This window comes from Macrosteles quadrilineatus, unplaced genomic scaffold (genome assembly GCF_028750875.1).
Source record: "Macrosteles quadrilineatus isolate MER2022 unplaced genomic scaffold, UCM_ALF_1.0 Scaffold_6__1_contigs__length_79288215, whole genome shotgun sequence".
Lineage (NCBI taxonomy): Eukaryota > Metazoa > Arthropoda > Insecta > Hemiptera > Cicadellidae > Macrosteles > Macrosteles quadrilineatus.
Window position 1 is genome coordinate 75,526,090 of NW_026542599.1, and position 23,911 is coordinate 75,550,000.

General features: G+C 34.5%; 2 protein-coding genes across 2 annotated transcripts in view; one reads left to right on the plus strand and one right to left on the minus strand.

Moving 5' to 3' along the window:
- Positions 1-1,472: 1,472 nt before the first annotated feature.
- LOC128996169 (UDP-glucosyltransferase 2-like) lies at positions 1,473-5,457 on the plus strand. The gene is made up of 5 exons (XM_054421306.1): positions 1,473-1,575; positions 2,270-3,097; positions 3,394-3,613; positions 4,380-4,599; positions 5,162-5,457. Exons 1-5 carry the CDS (start codon positions 1,561-1,563, stop codon positions 5,445-5,447), a joined length of 1,569 nt encoding a protein of 522 aa, XP_054277281.1. The 5' UTR covers positions 1,473-1,560; the 3' UTR covers positions 5,448-5,457.
- An 869-nt stretch (positions 5,458-6,326) lies between these two features.
- LOC128996170 (heterogeneous nuclear ribonucleoprotein K) overlaps positions 6,327-23,911 on the minus strand; it is a 55,232-nt gene continuing 37,647 nt past the window's right edge. The window contains exons 8-13 of the mRNA XM_054421307.1: positions 23,442-23,567; positions 22,718-22,938; positions 22,093-22,151; positions 16,764-16,915; positions 15,414-15,583; positions 6,327-6,776 (exon numbers count right to left, since the gene is read on the minus strand). Coding sequence (XP_054277282.1) covers positions 6,734-6,776; positions 15,414-15,583; positions 16,764-16,915; positions 22,093-22,151; positions 22,718-22,938; positions 23,442-23,567 — 771 coding nt within the window. The 3' untranslated portion in view covers positions 6,327-6,733. The remainder of the gene's footprint in view (positions 6,777-15,413; positions 15,584-16,763; positions 16,916-22,092; positions 22,152-22,717; positions 22,939-23,441; positions 23,568-23,911) is intronic.

Sequence of the window (23,911 nt, forward strand, 5' to 3'; positions counted from 1 at the left end):
AAAAAACTCAAAAAATTGAAAAAAAGCCAATAAAATCTTTTTAAGTTTGTATAACTCCGAAAAAACTTACCTGAGACCCGAAAAATCGTTATGTTTGTATAGAGGTCTGCTTCTTTTGTGTATAAAACATTGAAATATGACGATATTATAGTTTTTGAAATTTTTATGATAGAAATCGTAAACGTGATGGTCAGGGACAAGCGGTACGGTCGTGAATTTTCTGAAATTATCTAAGTAAACCTTTCTAAGCAATCCTTCAATTATACTGTTAGTTATAATAAAAATATGTGTTTCAATTGAACTAAACTGTTCAATTTATAATTATATTAAAGTTATTGTCACGACCAAACACACTATAATCCATAAGGCTGGATTGGTCGTGAAAAAACCCGCGATGGTCGTGAAACTTTGGTCCTGAAATTACGTGTTATTTGGCTCTGTTCTGGCGGTAGCCCTGCACCTCATGTTCGAGGATACAAAGTGGACTTCTAGGTTAATCTAGCAATTGAAATATCTTATAAACAAAAATTAACACCATGTCTACTTTATCGAATGACTACGTACGGTCATGGACACACCAAAATTACAAAAAACACAATCTTTCCTTTATTAATCTTGTAATTCCTCCTTTCAACTCGAAACGACCGGCACTACAATCCTGACGTACACCCCGAACTAGTCTCTAAAACCAACTGACTCCATCGACGCCAGGCTTGCCACTGTCGTGCTCCAAAGTTGAAAATTTTTCCCAAATGGTCGTGACGCCAAATCGAGGGACAGACTTATTTTGTCATGGTAGTCAGTTTGCAATGACAATAAAATTATAATATGCTCCTTTTTTGTAAGTTTAATAACCATTGATGACATAAAATATGGCTTTATATATTTCGGCATTAATAATTAGTCTAAAAACAGCGTGAAAGTTGGAAAATGTACCCTAGGGATACGTCATGGTCGTGAATTTAGAGACTTTAAAAATACGAAAAAAATACCTAGAACCTATTTAAAACCAAATAAATGTGTGTAACATGTTGCCCCCGTCTCAAAAAATATTAAAACACATAATAATAAACTACAAATCCAGTATCTACGAAGTAAAAGGCCAGGGACATGAAAACGTACGTTTTTAAATTTTCACTCAGGCACGAGCCCGGATTTTTTCACATATTAATTCAGAATGGACAAAATCCATTGTTGATTATGATGGAACCTCATGGACCATGTTCCAAACTTTACCACTAGACCAGCTCGCTCCCCCAGCTCAATTAGGCACAATTTAGGCACGCATACATTAATGTCATTTTCCCATCAAGAGAGAGCTCAGTCGTAGATATGTTTAATGATGAAACAATCTTGAAAATTGTCAAGATGATGATAAAAACCCAGCCCTTCCTCTGATAGGCCTTGTTCAGAAGTTACATTTGGCCTCCAAGTCTACAGACTGAATGAGTGTTGTCAAGATTTTAGAGGTGAAGAGTCTGTCATAGTTAACAATGGATCTCCTCAACTTGAAGAATCGTAATCACTGTTCGTGCCTCGATTATTGTAAAACAGATAGTGATGCGCCTTGTTACCGTAAGTGCTTTTAAATATCTCCTATGTACCTACAATACCTATCACAATATAATTTTTATAGTGGTAACTTAGTTAATTTTTATTGCTTAGAGAGTGGTACATAATTTAATAGTATATTTACTTCATTTATTGTTATTTGTATATATTTGTCACACTTTTTTTGTGTTTTGAAGCTTATGCTTATGTATTTTGGGATGGTTGAAAAATACTAGTCAAAATGTTTGAAAAGACTAATTAAAAATGTCTTAGCCCCAAAGTTTTTTTTTTCCAAAGTGGCCATGTCACAAAATTTCCAAATTTCACACAAATCGGTAAGCTTTTACACATTTTTATTAGCATCGATAAAATATAGGTAAATAAAATGTGTAAGCTTGACCAATATGAAAAAAATTGAATATTAAATCTAGGACATTAGTTCCTATATAATTTAAATTAAATACAGTAAAGATATAAACCATATAAACCACAATATCGCCTTTTCAGATTGTTTTATTATAATATTTAATTTGCGGCTTCAATAATACAACCATAGAAGAAACATATTCCCTTGTGGTTGGTTAGTTTATGATACAACATACTACATCCAAAACTTCTTTTGTAGGTACAGTATTGTAAATTTAGAGAACCGACAATCAATGTTTGACGGTATTGGCTTGACATGACTGTTATCTTACCACTTTTTCTCTGCTCACAGATGAAGTCACTGATTATAGCAGCAATGACCATCATCCTGGCTGGTCCAGGCCAGTCAGCTCGTATCCTAGCTCTGGTTCCGTTCCCAGCTCGAAGCCATTGGATCGTCATGGAGCCCCTGTTCCACGAACTAGTTGCCCGGGGCCACCAAATCACAGTCTTCAACAACTTCCCACAGAAGAAACCGTTGGCCAACTACACCGATGTGGACTTATCAAAACTGCTTCCCCCCATGATAAGCGAATTCTCCATAGAGATGATCCGAGAAAAGATGCCTAACCCGTTGGCGACGACACAGTTTATTCATGAGGTACACGACGGTTCTTGTGAAAAAGTTTTGAAGGAAGAAGCTACCCAGAATCTCCTAAGAGATAAAGATCAGTACGATATCCTCTTCACAGAAGTATTCGGATCAGACTGTTACGCTTATTTTGCTCACAAATTCAACATCCCTATCATATCGATCACGACTAGCGTAGCAATGCCTTGGGCCGCTGAGAGGTATGGTTTGCCAGACAACCCATCTTACATTCCCAATTACTTGGTCAACTTTACTCCTCAGATGAATATTTGGGAACGCATATACAACACTTATACACTTCTGTATGCCAAGTTCATGCATCAGTACATTTTTAGCGCTCGGACACAAGCTATGGTCGAAGGTATTCTCGGAGAACCTTTGCCTGACTTGCAAGAAGTGTTAATGAATCGTTCTACATTGTTGTTTCTGAATAGCTATCACGCACTTTCTCAGAGTCGACCTTTCCCACCAAACGTTATAGAAATTGGTGGAATCCACATCAAGAATGATGCCCAGCCACTTGCAGAGGTAAGAAATGCTTTTTGAACATGGTTTTCTCTATGTCTAATTATTTTAGAACTTCATTATTTAACTTAAGTTCAAACAGAGCTGAGTTCAGTACTGTAAATAAATATATGTAAGAATGTACATTTTAAATGTACTGTAGGGCAAAGAGTATATTCAACCTGCCAATTGATGTTTTGGATTTTATTATGTCCATTGTTACACAGTTAGTTATTTTTATCTGTACCTATAAAAGGTGACCCCACTATGGTAAAACGTTAAAAATGGAGTTTTCAAAACCGTTCATGTACCATTTTTAGGAATTCCAGACAATTTTGGACAGATCAACAAACGGTGTGGTTGTTATGAGCTTTGGATCACTTGTCCGATCAGCAAGTATTCCCAAACCCATCATTATGATGTTTATGAAGGCGTTTGCCAGATATGAACAGACATTCATATTCAAATTTGAAGAACCACTGCCAGAAGCACCTCCAAATGTCATCGTTAGAAAATGGCTCCCGCAAAGAGATATTATGGGTAGGTTTATTTTAAATTTCTTCTACGGATTTAACAATATTTCGTAAACTCAAGAAATATTCTGACTATCAAAACTTAAAGTAAATGACTTCTTTCAAATGCTATTGGATTCTGGACATTTTTTGTTTCCAATACCATTACCAATGTAGATCAGCTATTTTAATCATTCTCAACAATATGATATTGTATACAGTCTCAGCACATGGTACATCATCAATCAAAACAATCAACTCATAATACTATCTGTTTACTTTTAACGTTATCACCAGAGATAAATCTTGCTACTTCAGAAGGTACAAGATTGGGATTTATTGTGCACATATAGTTGACTTATGTCATCACAAAATAAGAATACCACTTAGGAAGTGGGTGGTTGAGATAAGGAATTGTTTTTTGTGGTTAAATCTTATCATTTCACACGGAAATGATTGAATAATATACTCACATACATCCTGACAAAATGCTAAGTTTAGATGGATTTAAATGTTATGTATAAGATCAGAGCTGCATTCAGGTTTTTGGCACTTGTATTTTTTCATTATATTCAGCTTCAAATGTTATTAAGCGGGATGCTTACATGACATCATGACTAAATACTTTCCTGCTTTTATGTTTCTTTCCAATTTAAACCATATTTTGACCACTAGTTTTACAGTAAATTTTAGAATCTTTTTGGCCATCTACATCTGGAACACGCTCAAACTTGTGTTCTACCATCTCAGCTAATTAACACATTAGCCTGTGAAAATAAAACAAATTTGTACAGAACACAAGAATGTCCAAGCCATCATTGCCCATGGTGGACTGGCAAGTACAATAGAAGCTGTGCACTTCGGAAAGCCTATTATCGGAATCCCTTTCTTTGCTGACCAAAGAGTGAACATCATGTCCGTTGTAAGACGCGGAGCCGGAGTACAGCTGGACCTAGACAACCTCTCCGAACAGAAGATATACGAGGCGCTTTCTCAAGTTTTAAATAATCCTAAGTAAGTGGTACAGATTACTAAAACTGATGTTGATGAGGAAAGAGTTCACCACCTTCAAAGATTTATTGTACATCCCATACTAAAATAGTCCTGTCCAGAAAACCCCCTCTTGCCCAAATCCTGTATCTGACGAGGTTCTAATAGGATTCTTAACCTGGCACAGCCCCTGACTCATGCGGCTGGATGCCTTGCAATATGCCAACAGGCGATTATTCCCCTGATATAGATACGTTATAACTTAAGTTTAGCACAAGTAAGGTAATGTTTTACTTAGTAATAATATACTTCTAGCAGTTACTTAATCCACATTTTGCCAAAGGTATAGCTGAGCCAAATAAAGGTATATGATTAGTTAACGCTTAGTCTAATCTCAAAGATTGTTGTTGAGTGGGTGCCACTATTGTCCTGATAAGCCGAGTAGAAGCAATATAAATCTTTCATTGATTTTGATACTTTACTAAATACATAAAACTTGATGGAATCGCTCATCCTAAGTTGCCCACCTCACAACTCATGAAACATCAAGTATTTCAGATAGAGGAATCATTCTCTGTGTTTTCAGGTACTCTAAGAACATGAAGAGTCTCTCATCCAAATTCAAAGATCGCCCCAGAACGCCTTTAGAGACAGCTGTTTATTGGACAGAGTATGTTCTCAGACACAAAGGTGCGCCACACTTGCGCCCAGCATCCACACACCTCTCGTGGTACCAATACTTACTGCTGGACGTCATTGCTTTTCTAGTCACCTTGCTAGCAGCTGTTATCACTGCCTCTTACTTCCTACTGAGATGGACATTGATTAAGATCAGACAACCAAAGATCAACCCGACTAAGAAAAGAAACTGATTTTGAAAATATATATATTTTTTTTTTACATTCAAAATTTGTATCTAATTCTGTAACACCAGTGAACTCCTACTGAGATGGACATTGCTCTAGATTTGATTAGGCCTAAACAAAGGAAAACATTGAATTGGAAAGATATTTTTACACTTAAAATAAACTATGTATCTGATTTGATAATAAATTTAAGAGCAAATAGAAGGTGTCTTTGAAAGATAAGAACAAGAAGCTATGTTTGAAGGACAAGTACATGATGTTTTGAGGATTGTTAATTTTTCACTATCATGCCCAGCTTATTTGTTAGAAAACAATAATTTTCCTACAGTTACCTAACAATGTACATGTTCTCTCACTGATTTGAGAAAGCTAAGTGGCCATCAATGAGACAACCAATGAGACAATGTTTACATTGTTTCACTCTAATTACTTTGTCTTACTCCAGGTTTGCAATGTGAAGGCACGAAAGTGGCCAATTCGCTCATCAGTGAGGCAATGTTAATATTGTCTCACTCCAGATTTGCAACGTGAAGGCACGTTTCTTTACCAATTTATTTGTTTTATGGTAACTGGAGGAAAAATATAATGTACAAATCGAGTGCAAAGTGCACCTAATATGACCATTTTAATTCAAATCATCTAATTGCTTTAGGAACTTCATTGCAAACTGTTGAAATTGTCAGTACAGTATTGATTGAATATACATAAATGTAACATCTTTTGACCGTATTGAGCCCACTAACTTCAAAAGATTCTAATGTGAAGGTTGAGTATGAAATGAACATATTATATATGGTGCCAGAAATACTTATTAAAATTGTGCTGGTCAAATTTTAGGAATCTTCAAATTAAGCTAATGAAACACAAGTGAATACAACACCAGGATTAATGAGCAATACAGGTTTATTAAATACAACATATTTACTTTTCACACATTACACAAGTTATGAATCTATAAAAATGTGAGGTAAGTGATCAGTAGTCTTAGGAAGACAGCAATAAAATGCAAATAATGTCCAAACTGTAAAATATTGTTTACATAGAGTAAACACAATTGTAGAAATACACATCTTAAAACTAAATCTATCATTTGAATGTTTTAAGTTATAAAAGATAACAACAATCAAGAGCAAAGTGTACAACAAATTTACCTTTTTTGTACATTATGTCACAGAAGTAAAAAAATAAATTCTTAACAGGCCTCGAGCTATGTGTAATGCAAACTAATCATTTCCTGCTGAATCATATTTAACTTAAACTTAGGTGGGAAGTTGGCTGAGTCTTGTAGGAGATCAATACCTGTCGTCTTGGAATTTCTTGGTGTTTTGGTGTACACTGGAACACAAAAAAGGAGATTACAATGGTATAATAGAGGAAACCATCAGCATGATAGTAAAAAATCATGCCAAGTGATAGCTTGACTTACTAATATAGAATCTCAAATTATGTTTTAAAGTGACCAAGCTCATTTCTAATTTTATTTACACAAAAATGTTTGTTCTGTTTACCTTTCAAACACCTATAAAGGGAATACAACTTTGTTAAGATGTACCTGAAATGACAATATACAGAAATTCAGTTATTCTACACGAGGACAATACAGAAGAAAACTCTGTTTAGTACTAATAATATTCCATTGCCATGACCAAAATTTAGGAAAGCAAAATGTTATGTACTTATCTTTCGTCTTTTAAAAATAAGGTTTGGTAAGAAAATGTTATTAAATTTGTCAAAAAAGAGAGCACAAAACGCTTCCCATGGGTGGGTCAGGTTTATTTGTAAACTAATTGAAACAGACATATCTTAGGGCCTAATGGAACATAAGAAAACTCAATGTTACTAGCTGATACGAGTTTGTAGAAATGTTAAATAATAAATTACAAACTACCCATACTCTACTCACAAACAAAACCCTGTCAAATTGTTGCTTTTTGTAACACAATTTGTTTTTTGTTTATTTTATTAGTTGAATACATTAAAAGATATTCTATACCATATTAATATAACCATCATATTAAGGATGGTTAATACCAGAAACTTGCATAACAATTTAGTATAGGCTATGTAACATAAATGATCAGTGGTTGAAAAATTACAATAAATAATAAATACCCCCGCCGCAGCAAACCTGCAGACTAAGCGAATTTCCATATATACACAGCTGGAATTCCACTAAATTGTTCCCTTAAAATTGTCAGATTTATTTCCTATTTAAACATCATTAATACTAATGAGTACTTAGGTTTGCTGCTACAGGGAAGAAAATAGGGGGGTTTTATTGAAATATTAATAGCTCAGTATGAAGTAAACAAAATTTCAAAATTTCATTAATATATGTCCATACACAAGCAAGGTACAACACTGTATTTATTCTCCATAAGAATAACATGGTAATTTTAAATTTACATTATTTTGCGATTTTTCCGTAACCGTTATTCATGCAACAATGCTTCAATATACTAAATTATTTGTTTTTTTAAGCTCTACAAAATGGTTTAGAAAGAAATTGCAAAATTGTATGTTTTCAGGGTGAAAAATTAGAAAAACCCATTTTTACCCCATAAAACCCCCTATAAACCCCTGTTCCCATAGTCCGATCATGCTGGTTCGCGAACTCGTTCGAATAAATGTAGGTTTACACGTTTATACCAAATTTCATCAAAATCGGATCCGTTTTGCTCGAGTTATCGCGCTAACGGACACATATATAAATATATATATATATATATATAAATATATATATATATAAATATATATATATATGAATTTGAACGGATGGTGTTTTTGGCCTATGGGGACCTCAAAACGAAAAACTAAATCGGTCCCGGGTCCAGGTCTTACCATGAGACCTACGGTAATAGCTTATTCCCTATATGGGAAATTCGCTAAAACAAAGTGCATTTTACATAATATTCATCCAAACTCCAAACAACAATAATAAAAATTCTGTAATAACAATTGAATTTATTAAAAAAATTGTAATAAATTTACAGAGTCGTATTGTCAAATAGGTAATATTACGAAAACATGGAAAGGTTAACATGGCTATTTTTGCCCATATTATTTTTTATTATTCCAACAAAATCATGATTTTGAATAAAAAAAAATCCTGATTGACAACTTTTAGTTTTAAACATTGTAACTAAATCAGTCTTTTTACTATATAATAACGATCTTTTGTCCAGAGATTGGCTAAAAAGACGAGGAACTTAATATACTAATTGATATAGTATTAACACTATAAATTCAGTGATTTATAAAAGGTTCACAAGGATATCAATATTGACCAAATTGTATGAAACATTTGTAAAATGTTTAAGTGGGGTTATTATCGAAACCATTTATTTCATTTCATTAATGTAGGTATCTTCATTTTTAATCTATGGACAAGCAAGAGGAACCTATATGGTACAGTTTTGTTTAACAGCATTATTGCTTTTTATATACTAATCCAGGTATATAAGAAGCAGAGTAAAAAAGAATATAACTATAATTGCACACATTCAATCTCAGTCACCAATAAAGCTGCATTGTAGAAGCAAAGAGCACATAAAATGAACAAATATGTTAATTTTAATAACAAAAGATTTAAGAATAAAATTTAATTCTTTTCAAGCTTTATTTGCACATTGTAAATTGAAGGTTTACCTTAAATTAAAATATTTTCTAATAAGCTTCGGTATTGAGGTTCCATTGTCATTGTTGTTACAAGTTCTTAGTCTGAATTGCCCATTTTTGCTCCCCTTGACAAATAACTATTACACTTCTAAATTATTTTAATATTTTATTTAAACCAAAACAATAACTTTTAGTCATTTACCATTCCAGACAGCTTGGTAGAAAGGTAATTTCTAGACTTAACTATAATCATAATCAAATGTTCTTATCCTAAAAAAAAAACCGAAATGATATAATTATAATTTAAGAATGGCTAATACATATTATTGTCCTCAAATACTGAAGTAGACATCCCATCTATATGGATTGACCAGTAGAAGAAAATTATTTTATAATAGTTTTTTTTACACCTTACGTTAACTAAATACGCTAAACGTTATACGTTAATTTTTAGTGATAAGCATATACTGGGCTCAATAAGGTACAGTAGAGTCCCGTTAGTCCGAAATGGTTGGGACCGGGCCCATTTCGGATTAAAAGTTTTTTTTCGTCTTAGGACGCAGGCACGAGCCCGGGATTGTTTTTCAAATTACTTAAGGCTAGACCTGGTGGCTGCAGCATTATCATTTACAGTAATAAAATCCATTTGTGATTTGGCGGACGAAAATGAAAAATGTTACAGTAATAACAAAAATGGTGAAATATTTAATAAAATACTCTACAAAAAAGTCTATCTCGCCCAGCCGCTACAGAATACGTTGACAAGGTACAGCTAACTGTGTTAAAAGTTTAATAAAAAAAGATTAAAAAAAAATAAAAAAATTTCAAAAAAAGTTTTGAAAAATTTCTAAAAAACTTTTATAAATTTCAAAAAAGTTTCAAAATTTTATAACAAAAAAAAAATTAAAAAAATATATTTTTTTGGTTTTGGATTAAGCGGACTTTCGGATTATCGGGACTCCACTGTATAACAGGCCCGCTATTTCACGGGATTTATCGTAGTGTTTTATCGTACCGTTTAAGCCAGCAGTTAAGTGTACACAATTAAGCATAACCTAAGATGGAAGAGTATGCTGGGGATTTTTTTTTTTAAAAAGCTTGATTAGATTTTTGCTTGGACTTTTATTCAACACGGATAAAAAACGTTTGTGATTCACCCTAATTGATATTGATATATGTTACTGTAGTGTTATTGAAAGAAGTTCTACGAGAAAACCTTTTGAAGATAATTGAAAGTGGAATGACTGAATGACAAACTGAAACTGTGTTTTTTGAATTCATACTATTGGCAACACTGACTCAACAACTCACTGGCCACCATTTTGGACATCTAGAAAACTATCTCTTCCTTAGTTGAAAATGCTGTCAGTGACAGTGAAATATTCTAATGTTTTGTGTATGTAGTGTAAAGTTTTGTTTTGTGTTTCCTGTGCCAGTTTGGACTCTTTCCCATTCAGGTAAGCCTGCTATCCTCTCAAAAAATCCTAAAAAATCTAGGCCCTTGTGCTCTATGCTACACCCTTAACCTCAAACTGAAACAACACTCATTTTCTTTCTTACTTATTGTGTTCCTTTTTATCTATCCATCTTTCCTATTCCTTTTCACAATGTTTCTTGCCAAATCTTGGATTAAACAAATGAAGAATGATGCCTTTCATTTGGCCAAAGTCAATACACATGTATTATTTCTGGAAGCTTGCCTCAATCTAGGCCTAGCCCCTCTAGGCCTAACCTCTAAACCACCTTTGTCTAGCTCCCCTAAATACATGTGGCCTGAACTTATAGAACTTTACAAAACAAACTCCATTGAAGCCACAAGAATTACATTGAGAAACTACAAAACTGAACAACACAAATTACTCAATAGCCTAAAAGCAGTCAACCATCTTCTTATAACGAATTTCCCTAATCTAATCTCTGAAATGACCAGTACAGTGAAAAAAGCTGACCAGCTACAGGAGAATCTAGCAAAGAATAAACTAAAAAAACTGTCTAAACTATGCTTGTTGAAATTAAGAAATGAGGGATTTATTGAAGCTAACTGTTCACTTCCAAACCAAAAAAACGTACCTTTGATAGGAGACAAGCCTAGCCTTGCCACAATTTTTAATCTTCCGATTCCCACAGGACAATTACCTTTACTACCAAAAGTCCCCTACAGAAGGCCCACAGTGAAAAAAGATGAAACAGACAGCAACACCGTCCCTAAAAATACCATTTCCGATCAATCGGTTATGAACATCTCTTCGCATGAGTTGTCGGAGGATGAAACATCAGTGCTCTCTAAAGGCCTAACCTTTACTCCTACTCACACATTGGACCCTTTCAGTTTAGGACAGGACATTTTCACATTTGCGAGAAATCTTAGAATACAGTACCACATACATCAATTTCCAAACGCCCTAAAAAACCAACCCCAACCCGATGATTCTCTCATGAAGTTTAAACCGCCTTCCAACTGGGATCCACCGCCTCTACCACCTGATCATCCGATTGAACTGTACATAAACTTCATAATGCAAACTGTCACAGACCCTAATTTCTTGAAGAAACTGCCAAAAAACGACAATCTGACTCCAGGAGAAAGAACAGCTCTAAAATCCTTGAAAAACAATAGAAATATTATGATACTACCAGCTGACAAAGGATCCACCACTGTAATTATGAACAAACAAGATTACACTGCTGAAGCCTACAAACAGTTATCCGACAAAGACACCTACAAAGAGATTGATGAAAACCCAACCAACGATTTTAATACTGAACTCACACAGTGGCTCGTTAAAGAAGCACCTCTCCAAAATATATCCCCTGAATCAATAAGACTACTCATAAATGACAACCCCTCTACCCCTCAATTTTACATACTGCCCAAGATACACAAAAACGTTTTTCCACCCCCTGGCCGACCTATAGTTGCCAGTTGCAATTCTGCCACGGAAAGAATCTCGGCATATGTAGATTCTCACCTGCAACCTTTTGTCAGAGAATTACCTTCACATGTTAAAGACACCAACCACTTCTTAGATCGGCTGACAACCATACCAACACCTCTTCCTCCTGAGACGATTTTGGCTACCACAGATGTAACTTCCCTGTACACTAACATCCCCCTTACACATGGACTTGCGGCTATAGAATTTTTCCTGGATCAACGCCCCAAAAACACTAAGCCCTCAACTTCTTTCCTACTGAACATGGTTAAGTTCATTCTAGAAAAAAACAATTTTCAATTTGAAGGTAGAAACTATTTACAAACTAAAGGCACTGCCATGGGTACGAGGATGGCCCCATCCTACGCAAATCTGTTCATGGGGAAACTCGAAAAATGTTTCCTACAATCCCAAAAAGTACAACCTTTGTGTTGGTTCCGGTTTATAGACGATATTTTTATCTTGTGGACCTCAGGCTCAGACTCCTTAAAACAGTTTATTGACAGCCTTAACAGTTTCAGTTCCCTTAAATTCACCAGCAACATCTCAACATCAACAATAGTTTTCCTGGACCTAGAAATAAATATTCAAGATGGACTCATACAAACCGGTGTACACTTCAAGCCTACCAACCATCTACAATATTTACATTTTAACAGCAACCACCCAAAGAACACCAAAAGATCCATCCCGTTCAGTCAAGCCATCAGGGGCAAAAGGATCTGCAGCAACGATGATGAATTAAACAAGTTCAATAACAAAATATCTGACGCATTCATAAAAAGGGGTTACCCTAGAAAGCTGGTGGAGAACCAAATCCGCTTAGCGCAAGACCATCCACAACCAAATAATGAAAAACGAAATAGCAAAAACATTGCTCTTGTCACAGACTACCACCAAGGACTACATTCATTGAATGGCATTTTAAAAGAGGGCTTCAAAATCCTCAAGGCCTCCAACCACACCATCAATTTTTTGAAAGATCCACCTAACATTGTTTTTAGACAACCACCCAATCTCCGAAAAATACTAGTCCACCCAAAAGTTCCTGACCCGGCCCACAACAACCCAAACAACGCACGCCCTAACGGTTCATATCCCTGTGATAACAAGAGATGTAAAACATGTGAAATAAATCAACCCAGCCAAACATTTTCCAGTTCCACAACCAAAGAAAACTACAACATCCGAGGCTTCAACACTTGTGAAACGAAGAACATTATCTACCAACTACAATGTAATAAATGTGAGGCACAGTATGTAGGCCTATCCACCAATAGCCTCAGAACCAGGATGAATGGCCATAGACAAGATGTATCTACTGGATACAAAGACAAACCAGTTGTACAACATGCCCAGAGCCACAACAACCCTAGTTTCAATGACTGCTTTACAACCAAAATAGTCAAATCACTGCCCCCTCAATGTAACCAGTCACAACTGAGAAGATGGGAATTGTCTTATCAATGGTTTACTAAGTCTAGACAACCCCCAAACCTAAACCTGAGATAATACCTTCATCTAACCCACTCCACTTCAACATCCAACCCAACTAGCAGGCTTACATATTTATTCATATATATATATAGTGCATATAAGATAAACTGAAACTGTGTTTTTTGAATTCATACTATTGGCAACACTGACTCAACAACTCACTGGCCACCATTTTGGACATCTAGAAAACTATCTCTTCCTTAGTTGAAAATGCTGTCAGTGACAGTGAAATATTCTAATGTTTTGTGTATGTAGTGTAAAGTTTTGTTTTGTGTTTCCTGTGCCAGTTTGGACTCTTTCCCATTCAGGTAAGCCTGCTATCCTCTCAAAAAATCCTAAAAAATCTAGGCCCTTGTGCTCTATGCTACACCCTGAAAGTGGAATGACATTGATCAGTTATAGCTCCTTAAGCTGAAAGTAAAAAATTTCCTCCACAGCTAAAAGATCAATCCCAACCAAGTATATTAAACAATCCTAACCTCTAATCATTAATAAATACAACACCTTAGATCCATTTGACGTTTAGTTTTAGCGTTTGGAGTTTCAACAAATCAAAATCTCTTACGTTACCTAAACTCTTAACGTTTAGTGTTTGCATTAACGGGATTTTCAAGAAGATGAAAAACTCTAATTATAAAAAACAAAGTCGGAGCTTCTCATAGAAAGTACTAAATTTCAAGTTTTACTTCCTCTTTTGATTTCTGATTTTTTGAGAAATAAACTGACACTTAAAAGCAGTGCATTCTGTATGTTAACTCAATTAAAATAAGTTATTTTATTAAAAATAAAAAATAAACCAACTTCAACTTTTGCAGAGAATGGAATGTCTACCTCGCACAGAAGTGGATCTATAACGAAAGCTTATTTGAAGCATACAAGCGTTATCAGAGCAGTTAGTAGAGTTGTTAGTGACACGAGTTTGTAGGATGACTAGAGATTTATTGTTTCCCAAGACCAACAACAAAATCACTAGTCTTCCACACAACCAAGGTCTGTTAGTGAAGCAGCAGATCTTAGTGAAGCGCCACAAACCTGTAAATTATGTTAAAACCAGAAACCTATGATATATTAGAATGTATTACACAAAGAAGTCTTATATATTTCATACAATTATATTTATCTCATACAGTATAAGTAATTCACTAAGTTAGGCTACAGATTTAAATTACAGAGGAGTCTCGATAATACGATCTTCAGTTTTCTGACCTTTTCTGTGGAAAATCAAGTAGAGGTGGGAGATATCGTTACTTAGCTTTTCAGTAATAGATGAAGAGATACTATAACTACTGTCACATTCTTGTCAAAGACGTTTAAGCCGGGTCGCCATTAAAAGGAATAAATGATCAGCAATATTTTAATTGCTTGTTCTACTGGTTCAGATGACTTTTAAAATTAATAAATGGGTATTTCCAGTAATCTATTACCACGGTAATAGGTGACACTTCAGTTATAGTATTACTTATTATTTTACATTAAAATGTTCGATTTCACATTTACAAGTTTACAAGGTTTAGGCCTATAAAAGATATTTCCTTTCTATCTAACTTTTTGCTTATCTGGCCTTGCCACGGCTGATCTAGGTTGGGTAGTTGAGACTCTTCTGTTGTTCAATCTATACAAGATTAATATTTCGGTTTACAACTTAGGCCTACACCTTAAGTTTTACACCATATAACCGTATAAATTACACAATATAAATATAAATTAAAGCCAATCCCTCCTTATCTAGACATTCAATTAAATTTTATGTTTATTAAAGATTAATATTCTTCAAAAATATAAAAATAAAATTACAACTTTAGTATACAAATAGTTAACTAATTAAACAGTTCTTCTGACGTGTGTGTAGTTCTTACCAATCAAATAGTCTCTTCTAACAAAATTAAAAAAAAACCATCATAATTCATAAGTCAGTTTATATTACCTTTGCTGTAGAAGGTATTGTGCCATCTTTATCTGGTCCGGCAGACCGGTTATGGTTATAACCCGGTCCGTCGCACCGGGGAGCGGCTCCTCAATTGTTATACCGGCGCCGGCCTCCGAACGGATTTTCTGAATTCTGACTCCGCCCTTGCCTATTATAGCCCCTGCCAGCTGCAAGCAAAAGTTACAGGTTAGGGATTAAATATGAGTAAGATTCTATTAGGCCTACCTGAAATTATATTTTACAATTATATAACATTTTAATAATAAAAGGAACTACAGTTGAAGAAATTTTTTTTCATTACTGCTAGTTGGCTTTGTTTTGAACTTGAGGTCAGTCCACAATAGTGAATATTTTTGTAAGTCATGATAATGAGTAAGTTTAGGAAGCAACTGTAAAAAAACAATGAATCATTCTAACAGATAGCTGCTAAACTATAAGCCAAGAAGTTGGAAACGCAAATCTATTTTGGAACTCACTTAAGTGGTGAGAGACAATTGTATTCAACATTTTATTATTTATTTTTCATTTTATTTTAACAAATAATTATTTATTTAGTAAAGAATAATGGAACATAACCCTTAAAAGGGCATTTGGGGGGGGGGGGATAGGCATAAGGAATAAATTATGAAGGAATAAATTATTATAAATTTGCAAACAATTTCATAATTTGTGCTGAAATAGCAAAGCCTTCACTTAAATGAAGCAAGTTATTAGAAGCATAAAGGCATGAAAAAATAATTTGCATTTTAGAAGTTATTTCACATAAAACACTGGTTGCTATGGCTTGAAAGTATGTAGGTCTTTGTTAGTGTGGTTTTGTTACAAAGATTTATCAGAACCGGCTTGATTTTTGAAAATTTTTTAAATGTATTTTATCCTTGATTAAAAGACCTCATGATAGTTGTGTCTACGTAATTCGTAAATCTTAAAATTATTTACAAGAAAACCATCCAAAACCCTGGTTACTATATAACATTGACCTTAAACGTAATTCATTAAATAGCCAACAAGCTATGAAACTTGTTGTGGATTCATAATTTATCTCCCTCGATTGGAATCAAACTAGCGCCCTTCAGACATTGAGGCGAGCACTATAACCACTTACACAGACCAACCTTTGAACACAATAATCATCACACAAGCTAGCAACCAGTGTTCTATGCTAACACTAACAAGCAGAAAAATAAACGGGAGAAGAAAGGGGGAAGCAGCGGTGCACACGCAAAAAGAACAACAGTGTGAAAACAAAACATGAGTAAGACGTGAGACGTGCGCCAATATATTGTCTGGTGTGTTGGTCTCGACTCCCTCCTTTCTTGCCCGTTTGTCTGGTGTCTTTGTACTTACGTCGATTGGAATGGTTACTTGTGATTTCGTAGGAACACCATCGCCAAAATCCAAAGGACCATTGGATCTTGGTCCGGGACCAGCGTTTCTCGATCTGTTCATTCCCCCCCTCCCCATGCCCGGTGGGGGTCCGTCAAAATTGTTTCTAGTTCCTAAAAGGGACCCAGTCAGTTCAACACACCAAACAATATATGTTTTAACTGCTCTAGATCAATTTCCAATACTATTGTGCTAAGCCTATAAATTAGTATTAGGAGACTAAAGCGTCTTTGAGTTATTATTTCATTAATTATTAATTAGTTTAATAATATTAATGATTATTGGTTATGATAGTAGGCTTAACTAAATAGGAAATGCAAAAGTTAAATTTTACTGTATTGACAGTTTTTTTTAAGCGAGGACAATTATTTTAGTTCCACTGAATATAATTTTAGTCTTCAGATTCAATGGTCGGTAGTTTCCTCTTTCATTAAAAATACTGTCAGTGACAATGAAAAGTTTTAATTTGAGTGAACAGTGTCTTTTCAAGATTTTTTTTCCTGCCAGAATTGCTCATAACCAAGTAAGCCTGCTATCCCAACAAACTATTTAAGACTGTGAATATAATTTCAGTTCAGCCTACACCAAAAACTAATGTTCATCATTGCTCTTGAAGTTGTTTGAATTTAAATTTCAAAACTGTAAGTTAAACCAAACTTTATTGAGATTGAGACACTAAAATAGTGCACATAACACGTTAGAAACTAGTACAATTTCTTAGAAATTAACACAAGTTGAATGAAAACTAAATGATACAGCAAAACTACAAATGCTTTTCAATGTAAACCTGGACTACATAATCATAATATAAAAATAAAATAGTAAGCTTTTCAATACCCTCTCCATTGAATTCCCATACCTGTGATTTTATGTTCACACCAGCATGCTCACTTAGACGATGGATAATATACAAACATCTTTATTAGCAATTTCTTTAAGAAATACATTAGACCGTCTAACAAATTTTCCTTTACCAGATATAGTATAATACTAAGAAATCATAATTCATCAACTGGATCCCAGAATTTCCTTACACTGATCATACTGTACTGCGGCCATGCAATAATGTTGCTTAACATTTTAAAACCTTGTTTATCTGTTTGGTAATCTTTGGGTGACTGTGACTAATGGCACGAATATGCGAGTGAAAAATGTGGAGATTTGAAAATGGAGCTATAATTCTGACATTAGTTAATCTGATAGCAAATAGTGGATTGGCTGGGACAAAAGGTACCACCATTATAGAAATAATCCTTAGTAACTAAAAATATTTTTGGCTATGATATGGCGATCTAAGAACATTTTCTACAGTTTTCCATTCTGACTCTAGTCAAGCTATCTTTATATGTATGCCTCTGGAAAGTAGGGGCTTCTATGGTATACTTTGTACTTGGATATTGACAACTTAATAAGGTAGGCTAGAATAATGGGAAGGGATAATATAATAACTGTTAAATTGTTTAGTTAATTTTCTTCAATTCATTGTAATTTCTCAGGGACATTTCTTGTTTACTACTATATGTTTCCAATTTTTCAAACATAGAATTCAAATTCAAGTATTTTCTTCACTTAATCACCCATAAATAAAAAAAATCCCGTATAAAAAGTTTGTATCTTTCAAAATTTTTAATAATTTGTTTTGTCAAATTTTTGAGCACAACTAGTTTCTATAACATCAGTTAATTTAACTGCGTTTGTCGTCTAACGAGTTCCAAGCTTAAAAGCAAAACGGACAAGCATGTAAGTAAGATCCAATTCCTCAAGTTAACCGTCTAAGTATCCAGGTTTAGAGGGTATCATGCAAAGGGAATGGGAGGAACCAAGTGGAAAATAAGCTGTTTCCACAAGACAGTCAAATAACATCCCAATAGTGCAACATATTCTTTCTTTTCAACCCCCAATAATAACCATTGCACTACAAACTAATAGGTCAATGATGTCTAAGGATAAGTATAAGCTTGAATATGTAGGGTATAGCACATTAGCTTTAGTTTGAGGAAACCAAACCTTCTAGTGTTTGTGTTGTGTTGAGAGGAAAAGGCGTAAGGGTGAGAAGGTAAGCAAAGGTGAAACCTGGGAGAAAGGGATGGACATTCTAATTCTAGATGTAAGGCACAGTGTCCTTCCAAAAAATATTCTCAACTATTTGCATAAATTTCTTTATTTTTTAACCCTTAATGTTTTCGTTAGTTTCTCCTCTATAATTCCTACAGTGTACATTACCACCTGGTCTAATAAACCACCTGTTTAAAGTTTCAATAGATTCAAAAATTTAGTTTTCATGGCGGGAACAGATGCATGCTGTTTAGTCAACACAAAAGTTAGATCTAGTCTACTGCTAGTGTTTACAACAACAAATAAATACAAGCACACAATTCAAATCCCTAAAGGGGTTGCGAAATTGTAAAACTACTCTTGGAAAATACTTTTACAAAGCATGGAAGGTAGTTTCATGGAATACAAAACTTGATCTAACATTATTCTATGCACTATATACAGGGTGTTCATTTGAAAACTTTCCATATTTGTTGTGTGCAAAGGTAAGGCTTTTAACACTTGTTTGTTCTCATTTCCCCCTAATTTGGACATGCCAAATCCAATAAAATTATTTTCAATTTTGAAAAATGCCCCAAAAGGGCCCAATTTGGGGGGTAGGGGTGCTTTTTGAGAAATTTTCAAATGTAAACATGGGTTGTGTGATACATCAATTTAAAGGTCTAATCACCCCGATCATTTTGGTGCAAAAAAAGTTTAATTATCTTTAACCGTATTTACAGGGTGGGTCAAAACGTTTTAAAAAAGGACTTTGAAGTTAAGTACCGTATTACCCTAACAACTGAACGGAACAGTGCCAAATTTCTTTCCAAGCTTATTCTTGAGCTACTCTTTAAGATAACTTGTAGTAAGGGCATTTTCCAAATTATTTTCTAATTTTTAAAAAATCTCAAATTTTAAGAATAAAAGAAAGCTGAAAACTCAAAATTCTTAAATAGCAAGGTATAACAAATTTCATACCACGTGAGATGTCCTTTTTTAACAAACATTAAATACGTATTTAAGTTTTCTTTCTATCTCTTACCGTTTAAAAATTGCAGTGGAAAAACATAATTTTCCATGGTAAAATTATAACTAGTTTTCTAATAAAACACATTGCACTTTGTTCAACGATGTAGTAGGATTCATAACAAATTCATCGACTACTTTTACGTGTGTCAGAATTCAACTTGGACCCTTCATCCTGTTCTTTTCTCATTGGTAACTGAGCCAGTTTCAGAAAACTTCCTAACTAAATCATTTACAGCCATATGACTCAAGGTTATACCTGGATTTCTATTGTTAAACACTTTGCAGTTATCCTGGAACACTTTTGTTATGACCAATAAGTAAAATAAAGTATATTTTTTTAAGTTTACACCATATTTGATTAGGTACTACAGGAAATGGTACTTTTGAAATTAGTACTACCATTGACTAGTCAATGGTACTACAGAAAGCGGCCCACGCTTGGGTTTTTCTCATCAGCTATAAAACTTGTTTCTCACAAAGTAAAACGTAATGACTTGTTTGCCTATCTGCCTAAAAATAATTATGAATTGTTTCCTTCAGTTATTGCACCATTTAATGTGTCTAGAGACGAATTTTGGCTGTTTTATTAGAAAACAAGTTACAATTTTACCACAGAAAATTATGTTTTTCTACTGCAATTTTTAAACGGTAAGAGATAGAAAGAAAACTTAAATACGTAAAATGTTTGTTAAAAAAGGACCTTTCACGTGGTATGAAATTCGGTATACCTTGCTATTTAAGAATTTTGAGTTTTCAGCTTTCTTTTATTCTTAAAATTTGAGATTTTTTAAAAATTAGAAAATAACTTGGAAAATGCCCTTACTACAAGTTATCTTAAAGAATAGCTCAAGAATAAGCTTGGAAAGAAATTTGGCGCTGTTCCGTTCAGTAGTTAGGGTAATACGGTACTTAACTTCAAAGTCCTTTTTTTAAAACGTTTTGACCCACCCTGTAAATACGGTTAAAGATAATTAAACTTTTTTTGCACCAAAATGATCGGGGTGATTAGACCTTTAAATTGATGTATCACACAACCCATGTTTACATTTGAAAATTTCTCAAAAAGCACCCCTACCCCCCAAATTGGGCCCTTTTGGGGCATTTTTCAAAATTGAAAATAATTTTATTGGATTTGGCATGTCAAAATTAGGGGGAATTGAGAACAAACAAGTGTTAAAAGCCTTACCTTTGCACACAACAGATATGGAAAGTTTTCAAATGAACACCCTGTATATATTACACACACTAGATATTTCTTAACTCTAAAGAGAGGGTCTGTGTACAGTTGAGTCTCGCTATTCCGAACCCCATAAATTCCAAAATCCATCTACAACAAAATGAATTTCGTACCTTAAGTACGAAATTTTTTAAAGACGTTTGTACGAATTTAACTATGTCACAGCAAAAGTCGAAGCTAGCGACGTCGTTGCAAATGTCAGAAAAGAGCTCTAAGTGGCACTAAAATCATGAAATGATGTACAGTAGCAGCATCATCGATATTGGCTGGCATTTTCTAAAACTTGTAATGATGATTTTGGTATTTTTGACAAAGACACTGATTCTCACGAATGGTGGAAAATTCAAGAAAACTAAAATGTCAGCTAAATTTGCAATATTGCCGCAACCAGTGGAGAATCCAACGATAATACCACAAATGTTGGTGAAGTTCCTAATATAACCGCGAACATTGGTGGAGTCAGCACACGAACATGTTGCCTACAGTGAACAGAGAAGCTTTCAACTTGAGTTTATAATTTCCTGCTTACGTTGCAGCATCGTTATCTCTTGTGATCACGGCCATAGCGCCATCATCTGATCTGAGGCTACACAAACGTCAATTAAGATCACAACAATTTCGTCACCAATACTTTAAATTAAAGAAATCAGATTATTCCCGATTCCGCAATTCCAAATAGAGTTTGATCCCAGTTGGTTCGGAAAAGCGAGGGACTCTACTGTAATTGGGTTTGGAGAGAAAGAACAAGCTTAACTTTTTACTCAAAATGCATAAATGTAAGTAACCTGAAAATTGACAACAAATTGGTTAGTAAACAATAAACATAAAATATTTGTTCTTTTTTTATTTTTACATGAAAAAATATCGAGTCTAATTTAACCTGAATAAAAATAAGGCTGTTCTTACTCTCACTTTCCTGTAGCCTACATTTTATTACTAATAGATGAACCTTATATGATGAAACTCAAAAATGAAATATTGACTTACCTCCACCACCTCCAAATCCACCACCGCCTCCGCCAAAACCACCTCTTGGTGGAGGACCGCTGCAAGAATAAATATCAAAAATATTAGAGTTTTGCCAATTTAAAAATTTTACTGAACCCTTCAAAAAGGAGCAATGTCCAAGACCCGAAATTGGAGAACACTTTATCTTGGTATATCTGGCAAAATATGAAGTATCTTCTGAAATTTTCAACTAGTGAGTCATACAAGAAAAAAATTAACGTCTAGAAATTTTGTGCAAACAAAAAAGAAGTAAACGTTCCTCCAAATCCACCACCGCCTCCGCCGAAACCACCTCTTGGTGGAGGACCGCTGCAAGAATAAATATCAAAAATATTAGAGTTTTGCCAATTTAAAAATTTTACTGAACCCTTCAAAAAGGAGCAATGTCCAAGACCCGAAATTGGAGAACACTTTATCTTGGTATATCTGGCAAAACATGAAGTATCTTCTGAAATTTTCAACTAAGTGAGTCATACAAGAAAAAAATTAACGTCTAGAAATTTTGTGCAAACAAAAAAGAAGTAAACGTTACCCTATATCTGTAGGTAGATTTTATTGTCATATCAATCATAGTAATAAGCTAAGGCTACAGTAGGACACTCACCCCATCCCCGGACCTCTGGCTGGTGGGCCACCGAAGGGTGCAGGTCTGCCACGTCCCATGTCCCTGCCGCCCATGTCTCGGCTCATGGGTGGACCACCTAGGTCTCTGCCCATACCACCTCCGCGACCTCCCATAGAACCACCGTAACCACCGTAGTCATCAGCGTAGACATCATCAAAGTTGATGGGGTCGTAGGGACTGTCTGTACCCTTCACTGCAACCTAAACAAAATTACTCGACATCAATTCATGAAAAATAATAGTTTTCATGTCGCTGAAAAGCTCCACAGAACAGGATTGTTATTTTTAGAAAAAAAACATCTAGCTTACCTTGGAAAATGTCCAGGGAGGCCCTAGTACTCACAGAAGTGAAGTACTTAGTTCCCTAGGGGGCTTAAAGTTTAGACAAAAACAGTAACAGCCCTTTTAGTGTTAGTTTTAGTAACTAAACAAGCTAGTTTAAGACCAATGCTAGTCACTTATTCCCTCGTCTTGTAAGTCTAAATTACAAAAAATTCACCACTTAACAATAAACTTTTTTTAACAGTTTTTTTTTTAACTTAACATTTGTGTATCCTAATGCAATACTTCACTAAAACGACTGGGAAAATTTTAGACCGAAAATCATCATATTAGACTATCCTACTTTATTCATGCCCAAACCGTATTAATACAAGTTTTAGTTTCATTCCGTAGCTGCCCAAGGAACGGTTACAAGTACTCACAGTTCTGAGGAGTGCCACCATCTCTTGAACACAATCTACAGAGTTTCCTCGGCCGGTGATCTGAACAACACGGTCAGTGCTTTGTGGACAACAAGAAGTGTAGATCTTGATTCTGGCACCGGTTTTCTGTCAAAAAACAACAAACTAAGTGACTACAGGTCTTTGGCTTGGTTTTAGTAAATTTTGGTACAGTAACATTCTGACTGTACAACTTACCAAATCTAATTTTTTGCAGGCTCATGATTGTGATTCAAGTTTTGCAGGTAGACTGTGTACAGTAACCCTACAAACAATAATCTAAGCCCTCAAATTATCCGAGGTTGTTATTAAAGTTCCAAATATATATATATATATATATTTAATTTATGGTTGGAAAACAATAATTAGGCTACATCACAACTAAAGTAAAATAAAAACAGTAACAATCAAATCAATTTTTGAGATTTTAAAATCCGTATTGAATCCACAGT

Bases quoted from the DNA above. Each gene is read 5' to 3' on its own strand.
- LOC128996169 (XM_054421306.1), top strand. The intron at 3,098-3,393 runs GTAAGAAATGCT...TACCATTTTTAG, and splicing joins ATGCCCAGCCACTTGCAGAG to GAATTCCAGACAATTTTGGA. The intron at 4,600-5,161 runs GTAAGTGGTACA...CTGTGTTTTCAG, and splicing joins CAAGTTTTAAATAATCCTAA to GTACTCTAAGAACATGAAGA.